General features: G+C 43.0%; 1 protein-coding gene across 1 annotated transcript; it reads right to left on the reverse strand.

Annotated features, from left to right (window-relative positions):
* Positions 1–1008: 1008 nt before the first annotated feature.
* On the reverse strand, positions 1009–18163 carry LOC132549866 (uncharacterized). The gene is made up of 4 exons (XM_060213834.1): positions 18063–18163; positions 17672–17932; positions 16202–16342; positions 1009–2798 (listed from the first exon to the last, which is right to left on the reverse strand). Exons 1-4 carry the CDS (start codon positions 18161–18163, stop codon positions 1523–1525), a joined length of 1779 nt encoding a protein of 592 aa, XP_060069817.1. The 3' UTR covers positions 1009–1522.
* Positions 18164–27290: the final 9127 nt, after the last annotated feature.

Consider the following 27290-nt stretch of genomic DNA (forward strand, 5'->3'; position numbering starts at 1 on the left):
GTAACTTGTTATCACCAGATCAGTCGTGGTACTATTGTGGGTGTTTTAGTGGTATATAGAGTCAGTAACTTGTTATCACTAGATCAGCCGTGGTACTGTTTGGAAAGTTTTAGTGGTATAAAGAGTCAGTAACTTGTTAATACAAGATCAGTCGTGGCACTGTTTAGGGTGTTTTAGTGGTATAAAGACTCAGTAACTTGTAATAACCAGATAAGTCGTGGTACTGATTTTGGAAAATTTAGTGGTAGAACGAGTTAGTAACTTGTTATCACCAGATCAGTCGTGGTACTATTGTGGGTGTTTAAGTGGTATAAAGTGTCAGTAAGTTGGTATCACCAGATCAGTCGTGGTACTATTGTGGGTGTTTTAGTGGTATATAGAGTCAGTAACTTGTTATCACTAGATCAGTCATGGTTCTATTTGGAAAATTTTAGTGGTATATAGAGTCAGTAAGTTGTTATCACTAGAGCAGTCGTGGTACTGTTTGGAAAGTTTTAGTGGTATATAGAATCAGTAACTTGTTTTCACAAGATCAGTCGTGCTACTGTTTGGAAAGTTATAGTGGTATAAAGAGTCAGTAACTTGCTATCACCAGATCAGTCGTGGTACTATTGTGGGTGTTTAAGTGGTATAAAGTGTCAGTAAGTTGCTATCACCAGATCAGTCGTGGTACTATTGCGGGTGTTTTAGTGGTATATAGAGTCAGTAACTTGTTATCACTAGGTCAGTCGTGGTACTGTTTGGAAAGTTTTAGTGGTATATAGAGTCATTAACTTGTTATTACTAGATCAGTCGTGGTACTGTTTGAAAAGTTTCAGTTTTATAAAGAGTCAGTAACTTGTTATCACCAGATCAGTCGTGGTACTGTTTGGAAAGTTTCACTGGTATAAAGTTTCAATAACTTGTAACATGTGTAAACTGAGAACATGATAACAAGCACCTGTGGAGGCTTACATATTTGAACAATAACTGTGTTTTTCTTTCTTTTCAGAAATATTTATTGCCTTTTCAATTGCACCGGAATTGGGCACCGCTCGTACAACTTATACAAAGTCTTTCCCCAACAATAAAACATCTAGGCCTATATATCTAACTCAAGATGGCATATTTACAATACTTAAGTAATCACATGTTCATTCTGTATATTCATACGCATCTCGCACTCTCGTACAACCGCAAGTACACAGCATGAGAGAAAGAGAGTGGGGGGATCAATAAATTTTGATAAATTATGTAATTCTTTACATAGTGAAAGAATATTGCGCATTAGGAATGTTATTGCATTCAAACCCGTTGCCAAGTACAGATATCTAGAAGATGATAGGTTACACTATAGTCTTGTTCAATGACACCAGAACATATATTCTCTTTCGATACAATATAAAATGGACATGTTATAAACCTTTTAAGATATCTGGCCAAAAAAGTTAGTTTGTTGCTTTTATTATTATTCGTTGTTATTACACGAAAATACTTATACATATCAGCGTCATATTAGTTAAAAACAAAACGATAAAGAATATTATGTTGAATAATTTTTAGCTAAGCGACCCTTTGCCCATGAAGGCACTCTTCGTAAAGCGGCGTCCCAAAATTTTCTGAAGTACTCAGTATTTTTAACTTCACTTGCGAGATATTGGGGATGTGTTTGATAAACCAAATTCTGATAAGCTTCGTTTTGGTCCATTGAGATGGTAGCGCCAATAGACTGGAAATGTGTGTCTTTCACGAGCTCCACTAGCATTCCAAAAATGTACACGTCATCGACTGTACAGTAGGGCACTGAAAAGGAGGCTCTGTACATTTCCGGTACCAGGTCCGCAGTGAATAAGATCATATTGGCAAAACAAGTAGTCGGGAAAGTTTTCTGACCAGGCAGAATATTATCTGGAATGTACCATCTACTATTTCTATTTCTTACTATTACGTTCGTGTTGTTAGGTCGCACGTGACACATGATTACTTTGTTTTCTGTGAAAATTTCAGACACAGCGAATTCAATAACGTAGAAAATGTTGACGAACATATCATCGTCGGCCTTGATGATGTATTTCGCATGAAGACAATTATCATTGATCCACTGCAGGGCTAGCAGACTTTTCATAGAAATTTTAGTGCGCCCGTCTAGGAAATCTCCCTCAACTATATCCCCATACTTTTCGTTTTCGGATTCAATCTGTGTTTGATCGGCTGCTGTAGGTGGCCGCCCAAGAAAAAATACAGTTTTGATTTGGATATCGGTGAACGTATTCGTTCCTGCCCACGATTCTCGCATTGCTATTCGCTGGTGAAAATTGTTCCAGGAACTCAAGGAGTAAATAAGAATATCTACGGTAGAATTCTTACAAACGGAATTCGAAATCAGGCTTGGTTTAACTAAGATTGGATGAAACTTTCCTGATATATACTTCTCTGTCGGCTTTCTTTGAAACCAGCCTGTTATTTCGTTCTTGTTTTCAAGCTTTTTGGATGCTTGTGACTGTTCTTTTCCTATATTTTCATAGTTTCTGTTTTCACCAAATACTGCTAGGAAAATTTTCCTATTTTCTTGTACCTCCCGTGACATCTGCAATTTAAAGATTCTACTCGTTCTCGAGAACGAGTGTGATTTCATTGAGATTAGGATTGACACTCCACAAGCAAAAACCACGAATCCCGCAAAGGCGTTTTCACAAAATCGGGAGGATTTCCTATGTAGCGCCATGATGATATGATGATGTTCCTCGTGGACGATCTCCAGCAACTTTAAGGGTAGCTTGATTCTCTGAAGATGGATTGTATCTTGTACTGGTGAACATCTGAAACAAGAGTATACGGGATGTTGGTAATTGACAAAATCCTAACGAAAGTTACAGGAAAAAGAATGTTAGGGTTTAATAATCAGAATTATGCTTGAGAAAAGAATTAGGGTACCAATCTTACGGTCATACTGCTTTATCTAGAAGCGGAAATAATATATATATGTGTGTGGTGGTGGTGGTGTTGGTGGTGGTGGTGTGTGTGTGTGTGTGTGTGTGTGCGTGTTTGTGTGGGGGAGGGTATATGTGTGTGGTAGTAGTGGTGTTGTGTGTGTGGTGTTGGGGAGTGTGTGGGGGGTGGGGGAGGTACATGTGTGTGTGTGTGTGTGTGGTGGTGGCGAGTGTGTGTGTGGGGAAGGTACATGTGTGAAGTGGTGATGGTGATGTGTGTGTGGTGGTAGTGGTTGGTGGTTGTGGTGGTGGTGGTGGTGTGGTGTGTGTGTGTGTGTGTGTGTGTGTGTTTGTGTGGGGGAGGGTATATGTGTGTGGTGGTAGTGTAGTAGTGGTGATGTGTTTGTGTGTGTTTGTGGGGGTATATGTGTGTAGTTGTGGTGGTGTTGCGTATATGTGTGTTTGTGGGGGGAGGGTATATGTGTGTGGTGGTTGTGGTGGTGGTGGGGAGTATGTGTGTGGTGATGGTGGGGAGTGTGTGTGTGGGAGTGTGTGTGGGGAAAGGGTATATGTGTGTGGTGGTGCTGATGTGTGTGTGGTGTTGGGGAGTGTGTGTGTGGGGAAGGGTATATGTGTGTGGTGGTGGTGATGTGTGTGTGGTGGTAGTGGTTGTTGGTGGTGGTGGTAGTGGTGGTGGGGATTGTATGTGGGGAGGTACATGTGTGTCGTGGTGGTGGTGTTGGGGAGTGTGTATGTGGTGGTAATGGTGATTTTTGAAGGGGGTATGTGTGTGGTGGTGCTGGTGATGTGTGTGTGGTGATGGGGAGTGTGTATGTGGGGGAAGGATATGTGTGTGGTGGTAGTGGTGATGTGTGTGTGGTGGTAGTGGTTGGTGGTGGTGGTGGTGGTGGTGGTGATGGTAGTGGTGGTTGGGAGTGTGTATGGAGGGGAGGTACATGTGTGTGTGTGTGTGTGTGGTGATGGTGGTGTGGAGTGTGTGTGTCGGAGGTTCATGTGTGTAGTGGTGATGGTGAGGTGTGTGTGGTGGTAGTGGTTGGTGGTTGTGGTGGTGGTAGTGTAGGTTGGGAGTGTGTGGGAGGTACATGTGTGTGTGTGGTGGTGGTGGTGGGGAGTATGTGGGGGAGGGTATATGAGTGTAGTTGTGATGGTGATGTGTGTGTGGGATATGTATTTGTGGTGGTGGTAGTAGTGGTGGTGGAGGGGAGTGTGTGTTTTTGGGGGTTGAAGGGTTATATTTGTGTGGTGGTGGTGTTGATGTTTGTAGGGGGTATGTACTGGTAAACATCTGAAACAAAAGTACACGAGATGTTGGTAATTGACAAAATCCTAACGAAAGTTATTGGAAAAAGAATTTTATGGTTTAATAATCAGAATTATGTTTGTGTGGGGGAGGGTATATGTGTGTGGTGGTAGTGTGGTTGTGGTGATGTGTTTGTGTGTGTTTGTGGGGGAGGTTATATGTGTGTGGTGGTAGTGGTAATGTGTGAAGGGAGTATGTGTGTGTCGTGGTGGTTGTGGTGATGGGGAGTGTGTTTGGGAGAGTGTGTGTGGGGGGGGGGAGAGTATATGTGTGTGATGGTGGTGGTGATGTGTGTGTGGTGTTGGGGAGTGTGTGGGGGGAAGGGTATATGTGTGTGGTGGTGGTGGTGGGCATTGTGTGTGGGGGTGGTGGTGGTGGTGGGGAGTGTGTGTGGGGGGTGAGGGTATATGTGTGTGGTGGTGATGTTTGTGTGGTGGTAGTGGTTGGTGGTGGTGGTAGTGGTGGTGGGGAGTGTGTATGGTGGTGATGGTGATATTTGTAGGGGGTATGGGTGTGATGGGGCTGGTGATGTGTGTGTGGTGGTGGGGAGTGTGTATATGGGGGGAAAGGTATATGTGTGTGGTGGTAGTGGTGATGTGTGTGTGGTGGTAGTGGTTGCTGGTGGTGGTGGTGGTGGTGGTGGTGGTGGTGGTGGTGGTGGTGGTGGTGGTGGGGAGTGTGTGTGTGTGGGAGGTACATGTGTGTGTGTGGTGGTGGTTGTGGTGGTGGGGAGTGGTTGTGTTTGTGGGGAGGTACATTTGTGAAGTGGTGATGGTGATGTGTGTGTGGTGGTAGTGGTTAGTTGTTGTGGCGGTGGTAGTGGTGGGGGGAGTGTGTGTGTGGGGAGGTACATGTGTGTGGTGGTGATGGTGGTGAGGAGTGTGTGTTTGTGGGAGGTACATGTGTGTGTGGTGTTGGTGTTGGGGAGTGTGTGTGGGGAGGGTATATGTGTGTGGTTGTGATGGTGATGTGTGTGTGGGATATGTATTTGTGGTGGTGGTAGTGGTGGTGGTGTTGGGGAGTGTGTGTGTGTGTGTGTGTGGTGTGTGTGGTGGGTATATGTGTGTGTGTGTGTGTGTGTGTGTGTTTGAGTGTGTTTGTGTGCATATGTGTGTGGTGTGTGTGTGTGTATATATATGTGTGTGTGTTTGTGGTGGTGGCGGTGGTGGTGGTCTGTGTGTGTGAGGGGGAGGGTGTATTTGTGTGGTGGTAGTGTGGTAGTGGTGATGTGTTTGTGTTTTTGTAGGGGTATATGTGTGTGGTTGTGGTGGTGTTGTGTATATGTGTGTTTGTGGGGGTAGGTTATATATGTGTGGTGGTAGTGGTTATGTGTGTGGGGAGTATGTGTGTGTGGTGGTGGTGGTGGGGAGTGTTTATGGGGGAGTGTGTGTGGGGAAAGGGTATATGTGTGTGGTAGTGGTGATGCGTGGTGGTGGTGGTGGTGATGGTGATGAGGAATGTGTGTGTGGGGGGAGGTACATGTGTGTGTGGTGTTGGTGTTGGGGAGTGTGTGTGGGGGGAGGGTATATGTGTGTGGTTGTGATGGTGATGTGTGTGTGGGATATGTATTTGTGGTGGTGGTAGTGGTGGTGGTGGCGAGTGTGTGTTTTTGGGGGGTGGTTTTTTATATGTGTGTAGTGGTGGTGATGTGTGTAGGGAGTATGTGTGTAAACATAGTATATATGAGATGTTGGTAATTGACATATATATATACATGTGTGTGTGTATGTGGTGAAATAATATATATGTGTGTGGTGGTGGTGGTGGTGGTGGTGGTGTGGTGGTGTGTGTGTGTGTGTGTGTGTGTGTGTGTGTGTGTGTGTGTGTGTGTGTGTGTGTGTGTGTGTGTGTGTGTGTGTGTGTGTGTGTGTGTGTGTTGTGTGTGTGTGTGGTGGTAGTGGTGTTGTGTGTGTGAGTGGTACATGTGTGTGTGTGTGTGGTGTCACATGTGGTGTGTGTGTGTGTGGTGATGGTGATGTGTGTGTGGTTGTAGTGGTTGGTGGTTGTGGTGGTGGTAGTGGTGGTGGGGAGAGTTGTGTGGGGGAGGTACATGTGTGTGTGGTGGTGATGGTGGTTGGGAACGTTTGTGGTGGGGGGAGGTACATGTGAGTGTGGAGGTGGTGGTGGTGGGGAGTGTGTGTTTTGGGGGGTTGGGGGGTTATATGAGTGTGGTGGTGGTGATGTGTGTAGGGGGTATGTGTGTAATCAAATTAGTATATATGTTACTTAATTACTATATATATATATTATGTATTGATTATATGTAAAAAGGGCATTGCTTTGAATTGTCCATCGCTCACACCTATCAATAATGGTCATCAAGAACACGACAGACTTCTGTATTTGCCACTTACATCTATATTTTCCCGACAACAAAACCAACATGGACGACTTTCCTCGAAGCTGAATGATAACCGTAATGATTTCGATTTCTGGCAGATAAACTCACAATAAAGGATTTCAAGAGATGTAGTTTGATGTATTTGATGCTCATTCCTATGTTTGATGGTTCCGTTGTTTTAGTTCTCAAAAGGGAACGAGACATAACAAAATGGACTTGAATTGTCCATAGTAATAGCAACAACAATACTTATACTTTATCTGTGGTAGGGGAGGGTATAGTACAATAAACATCTGGAACCCCGACTTGTCCATAGTAATAGTAACAACATCACTTATACTTTATCTGTGATAGGGGAGGGTATAGTACAATAAACATCTGGAACCCTGATTTGTCCATAGTAATAGGAAGTAACAACAATTCTTATACTTTATCTGTGGTAGGGTATAGTACAATAAACATCTGGAACCCCGACTTGTCCATAGTAATAGTAACAACATCACTTATACTTTATCTGTGGTAGGGGAGGGTATAGTACAATAAACATCTGGAACCTCGACTTGTCCATAGTAATAGTAAGTAACAACAATTCTTATACTTTATCTTGTACAATAAACATGGAACCCCGACTTGTCCATAGTAATAGTAACAACATCATTAATACTTTATCTGTGTAGGGGAGGGGTAAACAGGGACTTGTCCATAGTAATAGTAACAACATCACTAATACTTTATAGGGTACAATAAACATCTGGAACCTCGACTTGTCCATAGTAATAGTAAGTAACAACAATATTAATACTTTATCTGTGGTAGGGTATAGTACAATAAACATCTGGAACCCCGACTTGTCCATAGTAATAGTAAGTAACAACAATATTAATACTTTATCTGTGGTAGGGGAGGGTATAGTACAATAAACACCAGGAACCCCGACTTGTCCATAGTAATAGTAACAACATCACTAATACTTTATCTGTGGTAGGGGAGGGTATAGTACAATAAACATCTGGAACCTCGACTTGTCCATAGAAATAGTAAGAAACAAAAAAATAAATACAATGTCTGTGGTCGGGGAGGGTATAGTACAATAAACATCTGGAACCCCGACTTGTCCATAGTAATAGTAAGTAACAACAATATTAATACTTTATCTGTGGTAGGGTAGTAACAACATAGTAATAGTAAGTAACAACAATATTAATACTTTATCTGTGGTAGGGGAGGGTATAGTACAATAAACATCTGGAACCCCGACTTGTCCATAGTAATAGTAAGTAACAACAATATTAATACTTTATCTGTGGTAGGGTATAGTACAATAAACATCTGGAACCCCGACTTGTCCATAGTAATAGTAACAACATCACTAATACTTTATCTGTGGTAGGGGAGGGTATAGTACAATAAACATCTGGAACCTCGACTTGTCCATAGTAATAGTAAGTAACAACAATATTAATACTTTATCTGTGGTAGGGGAGGGTATAGTACAATAAACATCTGGAACCTCGACTTGTCCATAGTAATAGTAAGTAACAACAATATTTATACTTTATCTGTGGTAGGGGAGGGTATAGTACAATAAACATCTGGAACCCCGACTTGTCCATAGTAATAGTAAGTAACAACAATATTTATACTTTATCTGTGGTAGGGGAGGGTATAGTACAATAAACATCTCGAACCCCGACTTGTCCATAGTAATAGCAACAACATCACTTATATTTTATCTGTGATAAGGGAGGGTATAGTACAATAAACATCTGGAACACTGATTTGTCCATAGTAATAGGAAGTAACAACGACACTTATACTTTATCTGTGATAGAGGAGGGTGTAGTACAATAAACATCTGGAACCCCGACTTGTCCATAGTAATAGTAACAACATCATTTATACTTTATCTGTGGTAGGGGAGGGTATAGTACATTAAATATCTGGAACCCCAACTTGTCCATAGTAATAGTAAGTAACAACATCACATATACTTTATCTGTGATAGGGGAGGGTATAGTACAATAAACATCTCGAACCCCGACTTGTCCATAGTAATAGTAACAACAATACTTATACTTTATCTGTGGTAGGGTATACAATAAACATCTGAAACCCCGATTTGTCCGTGCTAATAGAACAACATTACTTATACTATCCTAGACCTACTGTCACCCAACTGATGGAGCATGCTTCTCTGGGTCGATTTGCATGCCGGAGACCCGAGTTTGATTCCTGATCGGGACACTCGACGGGAATGTGTATTTTGCCTGTTCTGTTACAGGTAGACACCATAAAGCTCGGATCTATATATACAAATGTAGATATTCCTACATCGAAAGCGACAGTTGATATAGTGTTAGTGTCAGAGATCAGTATGTGTTTAGACACAGTATTCAATATTTTATATATGTACTTACCAGGTGCTACGTACACATCTTGAAATACATAGCCGAGGAGGAACTTTGATATCACCCTCACATCTGTCCGTACACATGAAGTAGTAAGATATTGCTTATTGTGTTTCCAATATTCTTCGACAAGACTTAACAGGTATTACGAACTGTACACAAACCTTGTTCCGACCGAGTAAGTACCAGTCATCGCTATTCGTGCGTTACAGTTAAAAATAGAAATATCATAGTGGTACCCGTCCTTGACACTGAACGTTAACAAGTATGAGCGGCCTCACCCTCACTAACTCTGTCGTTTAATCGGTCACAGGCCCTTAGGGAAGGGACGTAATTCGACAGAAACGTAGACCGTAACAATATAAACAAACCGTCGAGAACTTGCAGAATCTAATCTGTCTTCGAAGTAGTTCAATTATGTGCGGTCATGATGCTCCAAGTTATAAGTTACACTGTGTCAATTAACGTCATCTTGTCTTCAAAATTGTGTTATATTTCACATACGTTTTGAATACTTCTGTTTATCCTTAAGAACTAGACATTGTATTGTCATACTTGTCTAGAACATGACAGCTGAGGATGACTTATATTTTCATGTCATTTTTTCTATTTAGTGGCCAGTCCACATCATTACTTCGGGAACCTAAACTTTTCGTTAAACTCACTCTGTAACCGGCATAATCAAATTGCTGTACTACCTCTGTAACTTATGATTACCCATAGTCAATCTCCTGTACTACCTCTGTAACGTATGTAGTCTCCTGTGGTGCTTCAATATCAGATACCTGTTATCAAAACTTAATGGACGGACATGTTTTTAACGATCGTGTATTGTATATCGTTGAGTAACGCTGTTGTTATTGAACGCTATATATTAGTAACACGGCATTAAGTTACATGAAAATCAAGGCCATTAGATTGCTGATAGGACTGGCGAACTCGCAATTTATCGATTTCTGGATTCAGAAACTTAAGTACGCTGTTTGTATATTTAATATCACGATGAAATATAAAATATAATATTTTTTTGTCTCAAAGGACATGACAGTCTCTTCCATATGTTGCCGTTTACCCGACCTTCTTCCGCAACAAACAGGGACAACTTTCTGTCATCCTGTATGATAAACGTGATTTCAATTTATTGTGAGTGCTCCATTTTTAAATAGCCACATATCTCCTTCCCTTAATTGTGGTGTTTATATGATGTCCAAGTTGATAATCCCCAAATTTGCACACGATGTTGTCAACGGACAGATGACCTCACAACCAAGGGTATCAAGAGATGCAGGTGGGTGATGGTAGTGGTGGGGAGTGTGTGATGGGGGAGAATATGTGTGGTGGTGATGTGTGTGTGGTGGTTGTGGTTGGTGGTGGTGGTGGTGGTAGTGGTGGTTGGGATTGTGTGTGGGGGAGGTACATGTGTGTGTGTGGTGGTGGTGGGGAGTATGTGGGGGAGGGTATATGAGTGTGGTTGTGATGGTGATGTGTGTGTGGGATATGTATTTGTGGTGGTGGTAGTAGTGGTGGTGGAGGGGAGTGTGTGTTTTGGGGGGTTGAGGGGTTATATTTGTGTGGTGGTGGTGTTGATGTTTGTAGGGGGTATGTACTGGTAAACATCTGAAACAAGAGTACACGAGATGTTGGTAATTGACAAAATCCTAACGAAAGTTATTGGAAAAAGAATTTTCATGGTTTAATAATCAGAATTATGTTTGTGTGGTGGTAGTGTGGTTGTGGTGATGTGTTTGTGTGTGTTTGTGGGGGAGGGTATATGTGTGTGGTGGTAGTGGTAATGTGTGAAGGGAGTATGTGTGTGTCGTGGTGGGTGTGGTGGTGGGGAGTGTCTTTGGGAGAGTGTGTGGGGAGAGTATATGTGTGTGATGGTGGTGGTGATGTGTGTGTGGTGTTGGGGAGTGTGTGGGGCGGGGGGGGGGGGGTATATGTGTGTGGTGGTGGTGGTAGTGGATGTTGTTGGTGTTGGACGTGGTGGTGGGCATTGTGTGTGGGTGGTGGTGGTGGTGATGGGGAGTGTGTGTGTGTGTGTGGGGGGGGGGGTGAGGGTATATGTGTGTGGTAGTGATGTTTGTGTGGTGGTAGTGGTTGGTGGTGGTGGTAGTGGTGGTGGGGAGTGTGTGTGTGGTGATGGTGATATTTGTAGGGGGTATGGGTGTGATGGTGCTGATGATGTGTGTGTGGTGATGGGGAGTGTGTATGTGGGGGGGAAGGGTATATGTGTGTGGTGGTAGTGGTGATGTGTGTGTGGTGGTAGTGGTTGCTGGTGGAGGTGGTGGTGGTGGTGGTGGTGGGGAGTGTGTGTGTGTGGGAGGTACATGTGCGTGTTTGGTGGTGGTTGTGGTGGTGGGGAGTGGTTGTGTTTGTGGGGAGGTACATTTGTGAAGTGGTGATGGTTATGTGTGTGTTGTGGTTGTGGTTAGTTGTTGTGGTGGTGGTAGTGGTGGTGGGGAGTGTGTGTGGGGGGGGAGGTACATGTGTGTGGTGGTGATGGTGGTGAGGAGTGTGTGTTTGTGGGAGGTACATGTGTGTGTGGTGTTGGTGTTGGGGAGTGTGTGGGGGGGAGGGTATATGTGTGTGGTTGTGATGGTGATGTGTGTGTGGGATATGTATTTGTGGTGGTGGTAGTGGTGGTGGTGTTGGGGAGTGTGTATGTGTGTGTGTATATATGTGTGTGTGTATGTATGTGTGTGTTTGTGTGTGTGTGTGTGTGTTTGTGTAGGGGAGGGTATATGTATGTGGTGGTAGTGTGGTAGTGGTGATGTGTTTGAGTGTGTTTGTGGTTGGCATATGTGTGTGGTTGTGGTGGTGATGTGTATATATATGTGTGTGTGTTTGTGGTGGTGGCGATGGTAGTATGTGTGTGTGAGGGGGAGGGTATATTTGTGTGGTGGTAGTGTGGTAGTGGTGATGTGTTTGTGTTTTTGTGGAGGTATATGTGTGTGGTTGTGGTGGTAGTGTGTATATGTGTGTTTGTGGGGGTAGGGTATATATGTGTGGTGGTAGTGGTTATGTGTGTGGGGAGTATGTGTGTGTGGTGGTGGTTGTGGTGGTGGTGGGGAGTGTTTGTGGGGGAGTGTGTGAGGGAAGGGTATATGTGTGTGGTGGTGGTGGTGGTGGTGGTGGTGGTGAGGAGGAGGAGGAGTGTGTGTGGCGGGGGAGGTACATGTGTGTGTGGTGTTGGTGTTGGGGAGTGTGTGTGGGAGGAGGGTATATGTGTGTGGTTGTGATGGTGATGTGTGTGTGGGATATGTATTTGTGGTGGTGGTAGTGGTGGTGGTGGGGAGTGTGTGTTTTTGGGGGGTGGGGGTTATATGTGTGTAGTGGTGGTGATGTGTGTAGGGAGTATGTACTGGTAAACATCTGAAACAAGAGTACACGAGATATTGGTAATTGACAAAATCCTAACGAAGGTTACAGGAAAAATAATGTTAGGGTTTAATAATCAGAATTATGCTTGAGAAAAGAATCAGGGTACCAATCTTACGGTCATACTGCTTTATCTAGAAGCGGAAATAATATATGTGTGTGTGGTGGTGGTGGTGGTGGTGGTGTTGGTGGTGTGTGTGTGGGGGGAGGTACATGTGTGGTGGTGGTGGTGGTGTGTGGTGGTGGTGTGTGGTGTGTGTGTGTGTGTGTGTGGTGGAGGTACATGTGTGTGTGTGTTGTGTGTGTGATGGTGATGTGTGTGTGGTGGTAGTGGTTGGTGGTTGTGGTGGTGGTAGTGGTGGTGGGGAGAGTGTGTGTGTGGGGGGAGGTAATGTGTATGTGGTGGTGATGGTGGTGGGGAACGTGTGTGTGGGGGGAGGTACATGTGTGTGTGGAGGTGGTGGTGGGGAGTGTGTGCTTTTGGGGGTTGGGGGGTTATATGTGTGTGGTGGTGGTGATGTGTGTAGGGGGTATGTGTGTTATGTGGGTAATGGGGAAATTTCAGAGTCGCCAAAATGATCTCATTGGAAAAAAGTGTTTTTCCTTTCACAGTATGAAGTTTGATGGTAAGATGTTTCCCAACAGACCAGACCTACCTATGGCGTTTACATGTCAGAGCTGATTCGATATTCGAGAGCCTGTTCCCATTATCATGATTTTCGTGCAAGGAGCCGTCATCTGGCGGACAATCTCGTAACATGAAGTTTCAAAAGATGCATGTTGATGAAAATTAATGAGAAGTTTTACAGTCGTTATAGCTCACTCACTTTCTTGCTCACTCATTGACTCACTCATTGACTCACTCATTGACCCACTCATTGACTCACTCACTCACTGACTCACTCACTCACTCACTCACTCACTCACTCACTGAATAACTCACTCACTCACTAACTGAATCACTCACCAACTGAATCACTCACCCACTCAATCACTCACCCATCCACCCATCCTTCCACTCTCTCACCCAATCACTCACTCATTTAATCCCCTACTCACTCTCTCACTAACTTAATCACTCACACATTTACTCAAACACTCTCACTCTCTCACTCACTCACTCACTCACTCACTCACCAATCAACTCACTCTTTCACGATAACACTGGATGCATTTCTCGATATTATTTCAAAAACACCACTTCAGGAATTTTTGTTTTTCTTTATTGATGTTTAGGAAACAGAGCATGTATTTAGTGGGTAAGTGTGTAATAGATAAGAACTTTTGACCCCCAGTGAAGGCAATACGGAGTTGTGATAACTTGTGCCTAATCCGATTGTAATTGTACAATAAAGTATGTGTGAATCAATTTGACCCTCGGTTCAGGAATTGAGCAAGAAACAAACAGAAAAATACAACAGTGAACTATTTTAAAGTAAAACATGTTTACTTGGTGTATGATACAGGTGGTTTTTATATGATTAAAGCCATCAAAAAACACCAGATTTACTTGCTCTCCTAAGCCTGGCAACACTTCACTGCTTCATTTCTTGGCTGAACAGTTTTATCTGCCCTGCAATGAACAATGCTTATCCCTTGTATCAATCATTGAGTGTTGTTTACTGGAATACAGAGCTTGAAACAATGACCTCAAATAACTTTCAACTACAATACAGTTAAAATGTACCATTTTGTACTAATAAAAATTTCATATAGACTCAGTTATATTCTTTATCGATTACCTTCAGTTCATTATGTTACAATAAGATTACTATTATGTGAACCACAATTAAATGCAATGTCTTTATTTGAATGGATAAAGAAGTCTTTAAAATCCAGATATACCAATATGTAAAGAATTTTATTTTTTGTTTTGTTTTGTTTCTGTTTTATTTGTGTGGCATATATGTCTTGTGTTACCATTTAAAATTATTACTGGGTGCCTTTAGCTTGTAAAATCAGACTAGTTATTTACGATATTTTTATTTCATTACACCTTTTGTGTAACTCTGCGTTTTTGAAGTAGGTTATCTCCCATAAAAAATTCTATTTAAATAATACTATTCCTATAATTGTTCATCATCGGATATAAATACATGAATCACTAATTACTAGTATTATTTATATATTGTAGTCTCAATACACATCCCAGTGTATTGTACTTAATAAACAATTACAGCTAATACTAATTAATTAGTAACCGATAAATCAATGTAGGGTCTGTTATGATAGTTGCAGCTGACAAAAAAAAAAAAAAAAAAAACATGAAAACTTAACATAATTACAGTAACAGTTATTTTTGCAATTTTCATTCACAAAATTAAACCTCAAAATGTTTTTTGATTGTCCCAAAAACAAGGCCACATGATTTCGGAAACTGTCTGTTATGCTGGCTAACTGTTAGAAACTGTCTTGTATGCTGACCAACTGTGAATCACTGTCTAGTATATTGACAAACTGTGGGACACTGTCTGGTATATTGACAAACTGTGGGACACTGTCTGGTATATTGACAAACTATGGGACACTGTCTGGTATATTGACAAACTGTGGGACACTGTCTGGTATGTTGTCAAACAGTGGAACACTGGTATGCTAACCAAACTGTGGGACACTGTCTGGTATGTTGTCAAACAGTGGAACACTGGTATGCTAACCAAACTGTGGGACACTGTCTGGTATGTTGTCAAACAGTGGAACACTGGTATGCTAACCAAACTGTGGGACACTGTCTGGTATATTGACAAACTGTGGGACACTGTCTGGTATATTGACAAACTGTGGGACACTGTCTGGTATGTTGTCAAACAGTGGAACACTGGTATGCTAACCAAACTGTGGGACACTGTCTGGTATGTTGTCAAACAGTGGAACACTGGTATGCTAACCAAACTGTGGGACACTGTCTGGTATGTTGTCAAACAGTGGAACACTGGTATGCTAACCAAACTGTGGGACACTGTCTGGTATGTTGTCAAACAGTGGAACACTGGTATGCTAACCAAACTGTGGGACACTGTCTGGTATATTGACAAACTGTGGGACACTGTCTGGTATATTGACAAACTGTGGGACACTGTCTGGTATGTTGTCAAACAGTGGAACACTGGTATGCTAACCAAACTGTGGGACACTGTCTGGTATATTGACAAACTGTGGGACACTGTCTGGTATATTGACAAACTGTGGGACACTGTCTGGTATGTTGTCAAACAGTGGAACACTGGTATGCTAACCAAACTGTGGGACACTGTCTGGTATGTTGTCAAACAGTGGAACACTGGTATGCTAACCAAACTAAGAACACTATCTGGTATGCTGACAAATTGTGAAATACTGTGTGGTATGCTGGTAAACAATGGAAGACTGTCTGGTATCCTGAAAAACTGTAGGACACTATCGGGTATGCTGAGAATCTATACGACACTGTTTGGTATGCTGACAAATTGTGACATACTGTGTGGTATGCTGACAAACTGTGAAATACTGTCCGATATGCTGGTAATCTGTTGAATTCTGTTTGGCATAATGATATAGTGTTGGACACTGTCGGGTAGGATGAGAATCTATACGACACTGTTTGGTATGCTGACAAACTAATAGATACTTTCTGGTATGCTGACAAAATGTGGGACACTGTTTGATATGCTGACAAACTGTAAAACACTGTCTGGTATGCTGGTAAACTGTTGGGAACTGTCTTGTATGCTGACAAACTGTTGGACACTATCGGTTATGCTAAATAACTGTTTGACACTGTCTGGTATGGCGATAAACTGTGGAACACGGTCTAGTATATTGAAAAAAAAACTGTGGGACACTGTCTGGTATGCTGACATACTGTGGGGCACTGTCAGGTATGCTGCCAAATTTTGGGACACTGTCTTGTAACCTGACAAACTGTTGGACACTGTATGGTATGCTTACGAACGGTCGTGAACTGTCTGGTACGCTTACAAACTGTGGGACACTGTCATGTATCCTGATAAACAGTTGAAACACAATCTGTTATGCTGGGAAACTGTGACATACTGTCTGGTATGCTGGTAAACTGTTGGATTCTGTTTGGTATACTGATAAAGTGTTGGACACTGTCTGGTATGCTGACAAACTGTAAGACACTGTCTGATATGCCGATCAACTGTGGAACACGGACTAGTATATTGCCAAACTGTGGGACACTATCAGTTATGCTGAAAAACCTTGGAATACTGTCTGCTATGCTGACAAACTGTAAGTCACTGTCTGGTATGTTGGTAAACTGTTGGATTCTGTTTGGTATACTGATAAAGTGTTGGACACTGTCTGGTATGCTGACAAAATGTGGGACACTGTCTGATATGATGAAAAACTGAAAGACACTGTCTGATATGCTGACAAACTGTAAGACACTGTCTGATATGCCGACCAACTGTGGAACACGGACTAGTATATTGCCAAACTGTGGGACACTATCAGTTATGCTGAAAAACCTTGGAATACTGTCTATGCTGACAAACTGTAAGTCACTGTCTGGTATGCTGGTAAACTGTTGGATTCTGTTTGGTATACTGATAAAGTGTTGGACACTGTCTGGTATGCTGACAAAATGTGGGACATTATTTGGTATCCTGATCAACTTTCAAATACTGTTTAGTATGCTGACAAACTGTGGGAGAGAGATTGGTATAATGACAAATTCTGGGACACGCTTTGATATGCTGACAAACTGTGGGATACTGTCTGGTATATTGACAAACCTTGGAATACTGTCTGCTATGCTGACAAACTGTTGGACACTTTTTGGTATACTGACCAACTGTAAGACACTGTTTGTTAGGCTGCCAAACTCTTGGAAACTGTCTAATATCTTGAACAACAGTTGATTCACAATCTGGTATGCTGACAAACTGTTGTACACTGTCTGATATGCTGACAAACTGTTGTACACTGTCTGGTACACTCCCAAACTGACTGACACTGTCTGTTATGCTGTTAAACCGTTGTAAACTGTCTGATATCTTGATAAACAGTTGAAACATAATATGACATGCTGATAAACTGTTGGACACTGTCGGGTATGCTTACAAATACTGGGATACTGTCTGGTATGCTGACAAACTGTGAAACTCTGTTTGGTATACTGATCAACTGTTGGACACTGTCTGATATGTATTGACAACTGTGGGACACTGTGTGGTATATTGACAAACCATTGAATACTGTCTGGTATGCTGACAAATAGTGGTACAATGTCTGGTAACCTGACCACCAGTGAGACACTATCTGATATGCTGACAAACTGCGGAACATTGTCTGGTAATCCACAAACCATTGAATACTGTCTGCTATGCTGATAAACTGTTGGACACTGTGTGGTATATTGACAAGCCATGGAATATTGTCTGGTATGCTGACAAACACTTGGACACTGTCTGGTATGCAGATCAACTGTGAGACACTGTCTGGTATGCTAACAAACTGTGGGACACTGTCTGGTATGCTGACCAACTTTGAAACACTGTCTGGTATGATGCCAAACTTTTGGACACTGTCTGTTGTGCTGTCAAACTGTTGGAAACTGTCTGATATCCTGATAAACAGTTGAAACACAATATGGTAGGCTGATAAAGTGTTGGACAGTGTCTGGTATCCTGATCAACTGTATATGACTATTTGGTATGCTAACAAACCATTGGACGCTGGCTGGTATGCTAACATACCATTGGACACAATCTGGAATGCTGATCAACAGTGAGACACTATCAGGTATACCGCCAAAGTTTGGGACACTGTCTGGTTTGTTGGTAAACTGTTGAAACATTGTCTGGTATGCTGACTAACTAAGCAACACTATCTGGTATCCTGATCAACTTTCAAATACTGTTTGGTATATTGACAAACTCTGGGACACTCCTTGATATGCTGACAAACTGTGGGACACTTTCTGGTATATTGACAAACCACGGAATACTGTCTGCTATGCTGATCAAATGTGAGACTGGTATGCTGTCAAACTGTTGGAAACTGTCTGATATCCTGATAAACAGTTGAAACACAATATGGTATGCTGATAAAGTGTTGGACATTGTCTGGTATCCTGCCCAACAGTCAAATACTGTTTGGTATGCTGACAAAAGGTGGGAAAATGTCTGGTATGTGGGTTATATACCGACGATTACTCGACATGTACACAGCGGATACCCGACAGAAGTTTTTCAGCGGACGCCCGACAAAAGGGTATATAGCGGATACCAGACAGAATGGTATACAGCAGACACCCGACGCAATGATATACAGCGGACGCCCGAAAGAATAGCATACAGCGGACGCCCGACAGAAAGGTTTACAGCGTATGTCCGACAGAATGGTATACAGCCGATGCCCGAAAGATTGGTATACAGCGGATGCCCGAAAAAATAGCATACAGCGGATGCCTGACAGAATAATATACAGAGAATACCCAACTGACAGAATGGTACACAGCGGATGCCCGACAGAATGGTATACAGTAGATGCCTCAATGGAATGGTATACAGCGGATGCCCGACAGAATGGTATATATAGTGGATACCCGATATAATGGTATAAAGTAGATACCTGACAGAATGGTATACATGGGATACCCGACAGAATGGTATACAACGGATGTCCGACAGAGTGGTATACAGCTTATCCCCGACAGAATGGTATACAGCGGATAGCCGACAAAATAATATACAGAGGATGCCTCAGATAATGGTATACAGAGGATACCCGACAGAATGGTACACAGCGGATGGTCGACAGAATGGTACACAGTTGATGCCCGATATAATGGTATACAGCAGATGGCCAAGAGAATGGTATACACCGGATGCCCGACAGAATGGTATACAGCTGATGCCCGACAGAATGGTATACCGCAGATGGCCGCCAGAATGGTATGCACTGGATGCCAGAGAGAATGGTTTACAGCGAATGACTGACAGAATTGAACAAAGTTGATGTCCGACAGAATGGTATACAGCGATTACCCGACAGAATGGTATACACCGGATGCCCGAAAGAATGATATACAGCGGATGCCTGACAGAATAATATACAGAGAATACCTAACCGACAGAATGGTATACAGTAGACGCCTCAATAGAATGGTATACAGCGGATGCCCGACAGAATGGTATACAGCGGAAACCTGGCATAATTGTATACAGCGGATACCCAACATAATCCTATACTGCGGATGAACGACAGAATGGTATACAGCGAATGCCCTACAGAATGGTATACAGCAGATGCCCGACAGAATGGTATACAGCGGATACCTAACAGAATGGTATACAGCGGATACCCAACAGAATGGTATACAGCGGATGGCCGACAGAATGGTATATAGCGGATGGCCGACAGAATGGTATAAAGCGGATGGCCGACAGAATGGTATGCACAGGATGCCCGAGAGAATGGTATATAACAGATATCCGACAGAATGGTATAGAGATGATACACGACAGAATGCAATAGAGCGGATACCGACAGTATGGTATACAGCGGATATTCGACAGAATGGTATACAGGGTATGCCCGATAGAATGGCATAAATGGATACCCGACAGAATGGTATACAGCGGATGGCCGACAGAATGGTATACGGCGGATGGCCGACAGAATGGTATACAGCGGATGGCCGACAGAATGGTATGAACCAGGATGCCCGAGAGAATGGTATACAACAGATCTCCGACAGAATGGTATATAGATGATGCCCGACAGAATGGTATACAGCGGATGCCCGACAGAATGGTATACAGCGGATGGCCGACAGAATGGTATGAACCAGGATGCCCGACAGAATGGTATACATAGATATTCGACAGAATGGTATATAGCGGATGTTCAAAAGAATGGTATACAGCGTATGCCCGACTGAATTGTATGCACAGGATGCCTGAGAGAATGGTATATAGCAGATGTCCGACAGAATGGTATACTGGTGATGCTCGCATAATTGTATACAGTGGACACCCAGCAGAATGGTATACAGCGGATACCGACAGAATGCAATACAGCGACAGATACAGAATACTGGGTATGCTCGACAGAATGGTATACACCGGATGACTGGCAGAATGGTATACAACAGATGCAAGACAGAATGGTATACAGCGTATGGCCGACAAAATAGTATACAGGGTATGCCCGACTGAATGGTATACAGAGGATGCCTGAAAGAATGGTATACAGCGGATGCCCGGCAAAATGGTTTACAGCCGATGCCCGACAGAATGGTATACAGCATATGCCTTGCAGTATGGTATAGAACGACGGATACCCGACAGAAAGATATCTAGGGATGTCCAACAAAATGATTTACAGCGGATATTCGACAGAATGGTATACAGGGTATGCCCAATAGAATGGCATAAATGGATACCCGACATAAATGGTATACCGCTGAACCCAACAGAATGGAATACAGCAGATGCCCGCAGAATGGTATACAGCGGATACCTAACAGAATGGTATACAGCAGATGCCCGACAGAATGGTATACAGCGGATACCTAACAGAATGGTATACAGCGGATACCCAACAGAATGGTATACAGCGGATGGCCGACAGAATGGTATATAGCGGATGGCCGACAGAATGGTATAAAGCGGATGGCCGACAGAATGGTATGCACAGGATGCCCGAGAGAATGGTATATAACAGATATCCGACAGAATGGTATAGAGATGATACACGACAGAATGCAATAGAGCGGATACCGACAGTATGGTATACAGCGGATATTCGACAGAATGGTATACAGGGTATGCCCGATAGAATGGCATAAATGGATACCCGACAGAATGGTATACAGCGGATGGCCGACAGAATGGTATACGGCGGATGGCCGACAGAATGGTATACAGCGGATGGCCGACAGAATGGTATGAACCAGGATGCCCGAGAGAATGGTATACAACAGATCTCCGACAGAATGGTATATAGATGATGCCCGACAGAATGGTATACAGCGGATGGCCGACAGAATGGTATGAACCAGGATGCCCGACAGAATGGTATACATAGATATTCGACAGAATGGTATATAGCGGATGTTCAAAAGAATGGTATACAGCGTATGCCCGACTGAATTGTATGCACAGGATGCCTGAGAGAATGGTATATAGCAGATGTCCGACAGAATGGTATACTGGTGATGCTCGCATAATTGTATACAGTGGACACCCAGCAGAATGGTATACAGCGGATACCGACAGAATGCAATACAGCGACAGATACAGAATACTGGGTATGCTCGACAGAATGGTATACACCGGATGACTGGCAGAATGGTATACAACAGATGCAAAACAGAATGGTATACAGCGTATGGCCGACAAAATAGTATACAGGGTATGCCCGACTGAATGGTATACAGAGGATGCCTGAAAGAATGGTATACAGCGGATGCCCGGCAAAATGGTTTACAGCCGATGCCCGACAGAATGGTATACAGCATATGCCTTGCAGTATGGTATAGAACGACGGATACCCGACAGAAAGATATCTAGGGATGTCCAACAAAATGATTTACAGCGGATATTCGACAGAATGGTATACAGGGTATGCCCAATAGAATGGCATAAATGGATACCCGACATAAATGGTATACCGCTGAACCCAACAGAATGGAATACAGCAGATGCCCGCAGAATGGTATACAGCGGATACCTAACAAAATGGTATACAGCGGATACCCGACAGAATGGTATACAGTGGGTGGCCAACAGTGTGGTATACCGCTGATGCCAGACAGAATGGCATACAGCGGATACCTGGCAGAATTGTATACAGCGGATACCCGACAAAATGGTATGCATAGGATACCCGACAGAATGATATAGAGCAGATGCCTGACAGAATTATCTACATCGGATGCCCGACAAAATGGTATACTGCGGATGCCGGACAGAATAGAATACAGCCAATACCTACCAGAATGGTATACTGCGGATACCGGACAGAATAGTATACATGGATATTCGACAGAATGGTATACAGCGAATGCCCTACAAAATGGTATACAGGGAATACCCGACAGAATGGTATACATCGGATGGTCGACAGAATGGTATACAGCGGATTCCCGACATATTGGTATGCACTGGATGCCCGACAGAATGGTATAAAGCAGATGTCCGTCAAAATAGTATACCGCTGATGCCCGACAAAATGGTATACAGCGGATGCCTTGCAGAGTGGTATACAACAAATGCCCGATAGAATGATAAACAGCGGATACTCGACAGAATGGTATACATGGGATACGCGACAGAATGGTATACAGCAGATGCCTTACAGAATGGTATCAAGGGGAAGTCCGACATAATGGTACACAGTGGGTGGCCGACATTGTGGTATACAGCTGATGCCCGATAGAATGGTATACGGCGGATACCTGACAGAATGATCTACATCGGATTCCCGACAAAATGGTATACATGGGATACCCGACAAAATGGAATACAGCGGATGCCCGGCAAAATGGTTTACAGCCGATGCCCGACAGAATGGTATACAGCGGATGCCTGGCAGTATGGTGTAGAACGGATACCCGACAGAAAGATATCTAGGGATGTCCAACAAATTGATTTACAGCGGATATTCGACAGAATGGTATACAGGGTATGCCCGATAGAATGGCATAAATGGATACCCGACATAAATGGTATACCGCTGAACCCAACAGAATGGTATACAGCGGATGGCCGACAGAATGGTATATAGCGGATGGCCGACAGAATGGTATGCACAGGATGCCCGAGAGAATGGTATATAACAGATATCCGACAGAATGGTATAGAGATGATGCACGACAGAATGCAATAGAGCGGATACCGACAGTATGGTATACAGCGGATATTCGACAGAATGGTATACAGGCTATGCCCGATAGAATGGCATAAATGGATACCCGACATAAATGGTATACCGCTGAACCCAACAGAAGTGTATACAGCGGATGGCCGACAGAATGGTATATAGCGGATGGCCGACAGAATGGAATACAGCCAATACCTACCAGAATGGTATACTGCGGATACCAGACAGAATAGTATACATGGATATTCGACAGAATGGTATACAGCGAATGCCCTACAAAATGGTATACAGGGAATACCCGACAGAATGGTATACATCGGATGGTCGACAGAATGGTATACAGCGGATTCCCGACATATTGGTATGCACTGGATGCCCGACAGAATGGTATAAAGCAGATGTCCGTCAAAATAGTATACCGCTGATGCCCGACAAAATGGTATACAGCGGATGCCTTGCAGAGTGGTATACAACAAATGCCCGATAGAATGATAAACAGCGGATACCCGACAGAATGGTATACATGGGATACGCGACAGAATGGTATACAGCAGATGCCTTACAGAATGGTATCAAGGGGAAGTCCGACATAATGGTACACAGTGGGTGGCCGACATTGTGGTATACAGCTGATGCCCGATAGAATGGTATACGGCGGATACCTGACAGAATGATCTACATCGGATTCCCGACAAAATGGTATACATGGGATACCCGACAAAATGGAATACAGCGGATGCCCGGCAAAATGGTTTACAGCCGATGCCCGACAGAATGGTATACAGCGGATGCCTGGCAGTATGGTGTAGAACGGATTCCCGACAGAAAGATATCTAGGGATGTCCAACAAATTGATTTACAGCGGATATTCGACAGAATGGTATACAGGGTATGCCCGATAGAATGGCATAAATGGATACCTGACATAAATGGTATACCGCTGAACCCAACAGAATGGTATACAGCGGATGGCCGACAGAATGGTATATAGCGGATGGCCGACAGAATGGTATAAAGCGGATGGCCGACAGAATGGTATGCACAGGATGCCCGAGAGAATGGTATATAACAGATATCCGACAGAATGGTATAGAGATGATGCACGACAGAATGCAATAGAGCGGATACCGACAGTATGGTATACAGCGGATATTCGACAGAATGGTATACAGGGTATGCCCGATAGAATGGCATAAATGGATACCCGACAGAATGGTATACAGCTGAAACCAACAGAATGGTATACAGCGGATGCCCGACAGAATGGTATACAGCGGATGGCCGACAGAATGGTATGAACCAAGATTAGGCAATGTGATTGTTAGTATAAAAAATGACATTGCAAAGATGTTTAAAGAACAAACTTTGCCTTCCCCAACGTTTGCAGAGATTGTAGCTAAAACTCCTCCATCTGTAAGCGCGAAATCGCCGGCAGCAAATTGTGTACAGCACGTGATCACTCAACCGGACACACCGGTACCGTTACTCGACCAGGTATCAGGTACAGGTACGAACAACTCACCTGCACGTGACCCATTCATACCAACACAGGTGTCCGGAACACCTGAGGCTCGAGTAAATAATAGCCCAGTCGTGATCGTGAACAGTCCTGTTAAACGTCAGGCACGGAATTCAAACTACATGCATAAACGCAAAAACCACGGCGGTCCTCCAACTGATGTGTTCGTTGGTGTTAAAAGGGAACGCACCGTTCGGTATTTCGTAACGGGAATTGGTAAAGAGTCCACAAAATCTGGAATACTAAATTATATTACAAAGAAAGGCGTCCGGGTGACGGACTTAGTTTTATTTGACAGTAAGGACAATACATATTCAGCCAAGGTGAATGTATATGAGCAAGACGCGCAACTATTGCTAGATGTCAAATTTTGGCCAACAAACGTCTTTTGTCAGCCATGGCTTACACGCAAGGAACGTTTGCAGCGTAATAGTCGAAGACGGCCACAGCGATTTGATCGCGGTCCTTCAAAGTGGCACAGGAACAATAGGTTCTACCGCAAAAGGAATGACTTCGCGGACAGCGAGGAAGCACACACTTCGGGCTGGAATGAAAGTAGTTACAAGCGTGACTATTACACTAATACAAACGAAAACTATGACTATAGGGATAACGGAAACTATTCCGAGAATCTCGACACAGACTCTGGTAGATGGAGAGAGTATCCCGAGACTCTCGACAATGACTCCAGTAGTTGGAGAGAATACAGTTATTAGATTAAGTTATGGACTATTGTAACACAATCTGCTATATACTTGTAATGTCAGCTATAAACCTAACTCTACTTACCTGGAATATTAGAGGATTCGGAACGTCAGCAACATCTATCGGTAACTTAATCCGATCCGGTGAGTTCCGTAAAGACATCCTAGTATTTACAGAGACTAACATCGCCATTCACAATTTAGAACTATTCGAAAATTTACACAAAGACTACTTCTGCGTACCAGAATGTACCGAAATTAACAATGAAAAGTGTGAACATATTAGACAAAACGTGACAATGTTAATTAACAAATCTCTATATCACTCCATGTCCACTCTTTGGGTAAGTGATAGAATCGTAACCATACAACTGGACACTGGTCAGTCTAGGGTTATAACAATAATAGGCGTGTATCTCCCAAGTAACAATAACATTGATGAGTACACAGTTCTTACACAACAAATAAGAGATTTGTGTGAATACCATTGTCTCACGGGAAATGTGATCATTGCTGGAGATTTTAATGCCAAATTAGGTCCACTTCCGGGAAATGCAACGGCGCGTATAAAATCTCTCTCTCTTCGACACTTGATGTGTGATCTTGAACTGACAGCAGCTAACACTAAACCTGTATGTAAAGGGTATCGGTACACATTTGTTCCCAGTAAATCCATGTTGGACTACATACTCGTAGATAATTCTTTAAACGATTGTATATCCACGTGTTCTATTATCACAAATTCGGAAGTGGACTTAGCTTCGGATCACCTTCCGGTTTTGTGTGAGATCAAAGTTCCAGTAAATCATGTCTACTCAACTCAAGATTATACTAATCTAGCCAGTGACTGTCGGGCTTGGCATAAAGCTTCAGTTGAAGACTTAATTAATTATCAACTAGACCTCAACGAAAGACTGAGAGTGTTAGATAATTTCCCACTATCCTCGCAGTACCAGGTCGACGCGTTTACGGAAATATTAACATTATCTATGATACTTGCAGCCAACAAAAATATCCCAGCTGTCAACAGAAATCCGTTACTTAAACCGTACTGGACCAGTGAAGTTAAAATGGCACATAAAAAGGCCTTACAGAAACGGAAGGAATGGATAAAATATGGTCGACCGCGGGGATTCGAATACTCATCGTATTCTCAGTATAAAAAGGCAAAGCAAAACTTCAGATCAATTCATCAAAAAGCATATAATAATTATATACAGAAATGTATACTAGAGATCGAAGAGGCAGCAGAGTGCGACTTAAGACTTTTCTGGAAAATTATTAGAAATCGGAAATGCCCAAAAACTGCACAAAGTAAAGAAATATCGTATAACGGGAAAACGTATGGAACTCCAAAGGATATATGTGAAGCCTTTGCATGCTACTTTGAAGGCATTTACAACGGAGTACGTATGGAAGCGGAAACGGAAGTACCTAAGCGACATTGTGTAAAATCAGAAAATCTTGAAGTACTCAATGCGAATTATACCTTCACAGAAGTAGAAAACGCGATTAGAGACACGAAACTGAGAAAAGCTCCGGGTCCAGATAATATCTGTTATGAGCACTTCCGGTATGGTGAACGGAACTTGATACTTTGTATATTAAAACTATTCAATTCAGTTCACAACTTAGGATTTATACCAAAATCCTGGAAACACGGAATCATTATTCCACTGTATAAAAATAACCACAAGACACGGTCTAATCCCGATAATTACCGGCCGATCTCTCTACTTCCGGTACTGTATAAATTGATGGAGAAGGTTGTTAGTAATCGGATACAGCAGTGGCTCCCATGTACAAGCATCCGGCTAAATAGACAACAGCAGGGATTCCAAAAACGACTTGGATGCGAAACTGTGTCTTTC

The sequence above is a fragment of the Ylistrum balloti genome, unplaced genomic scaffold (genome assembly GCF_031769215.1).
Source record: "Ylistrum balloti isolate Yb309-2 unplaced genomic scaffold, AGI_CSIRO_Ybal_v1 Utg370080, whole genome shotgun sequence".
NCBI classification, from domain to species: Eukaryota; Metazoa; Mollusca; class Bivalvia; order Pectinida; family Pectinidae; genus Ylistrum; species Ylistrum balloti.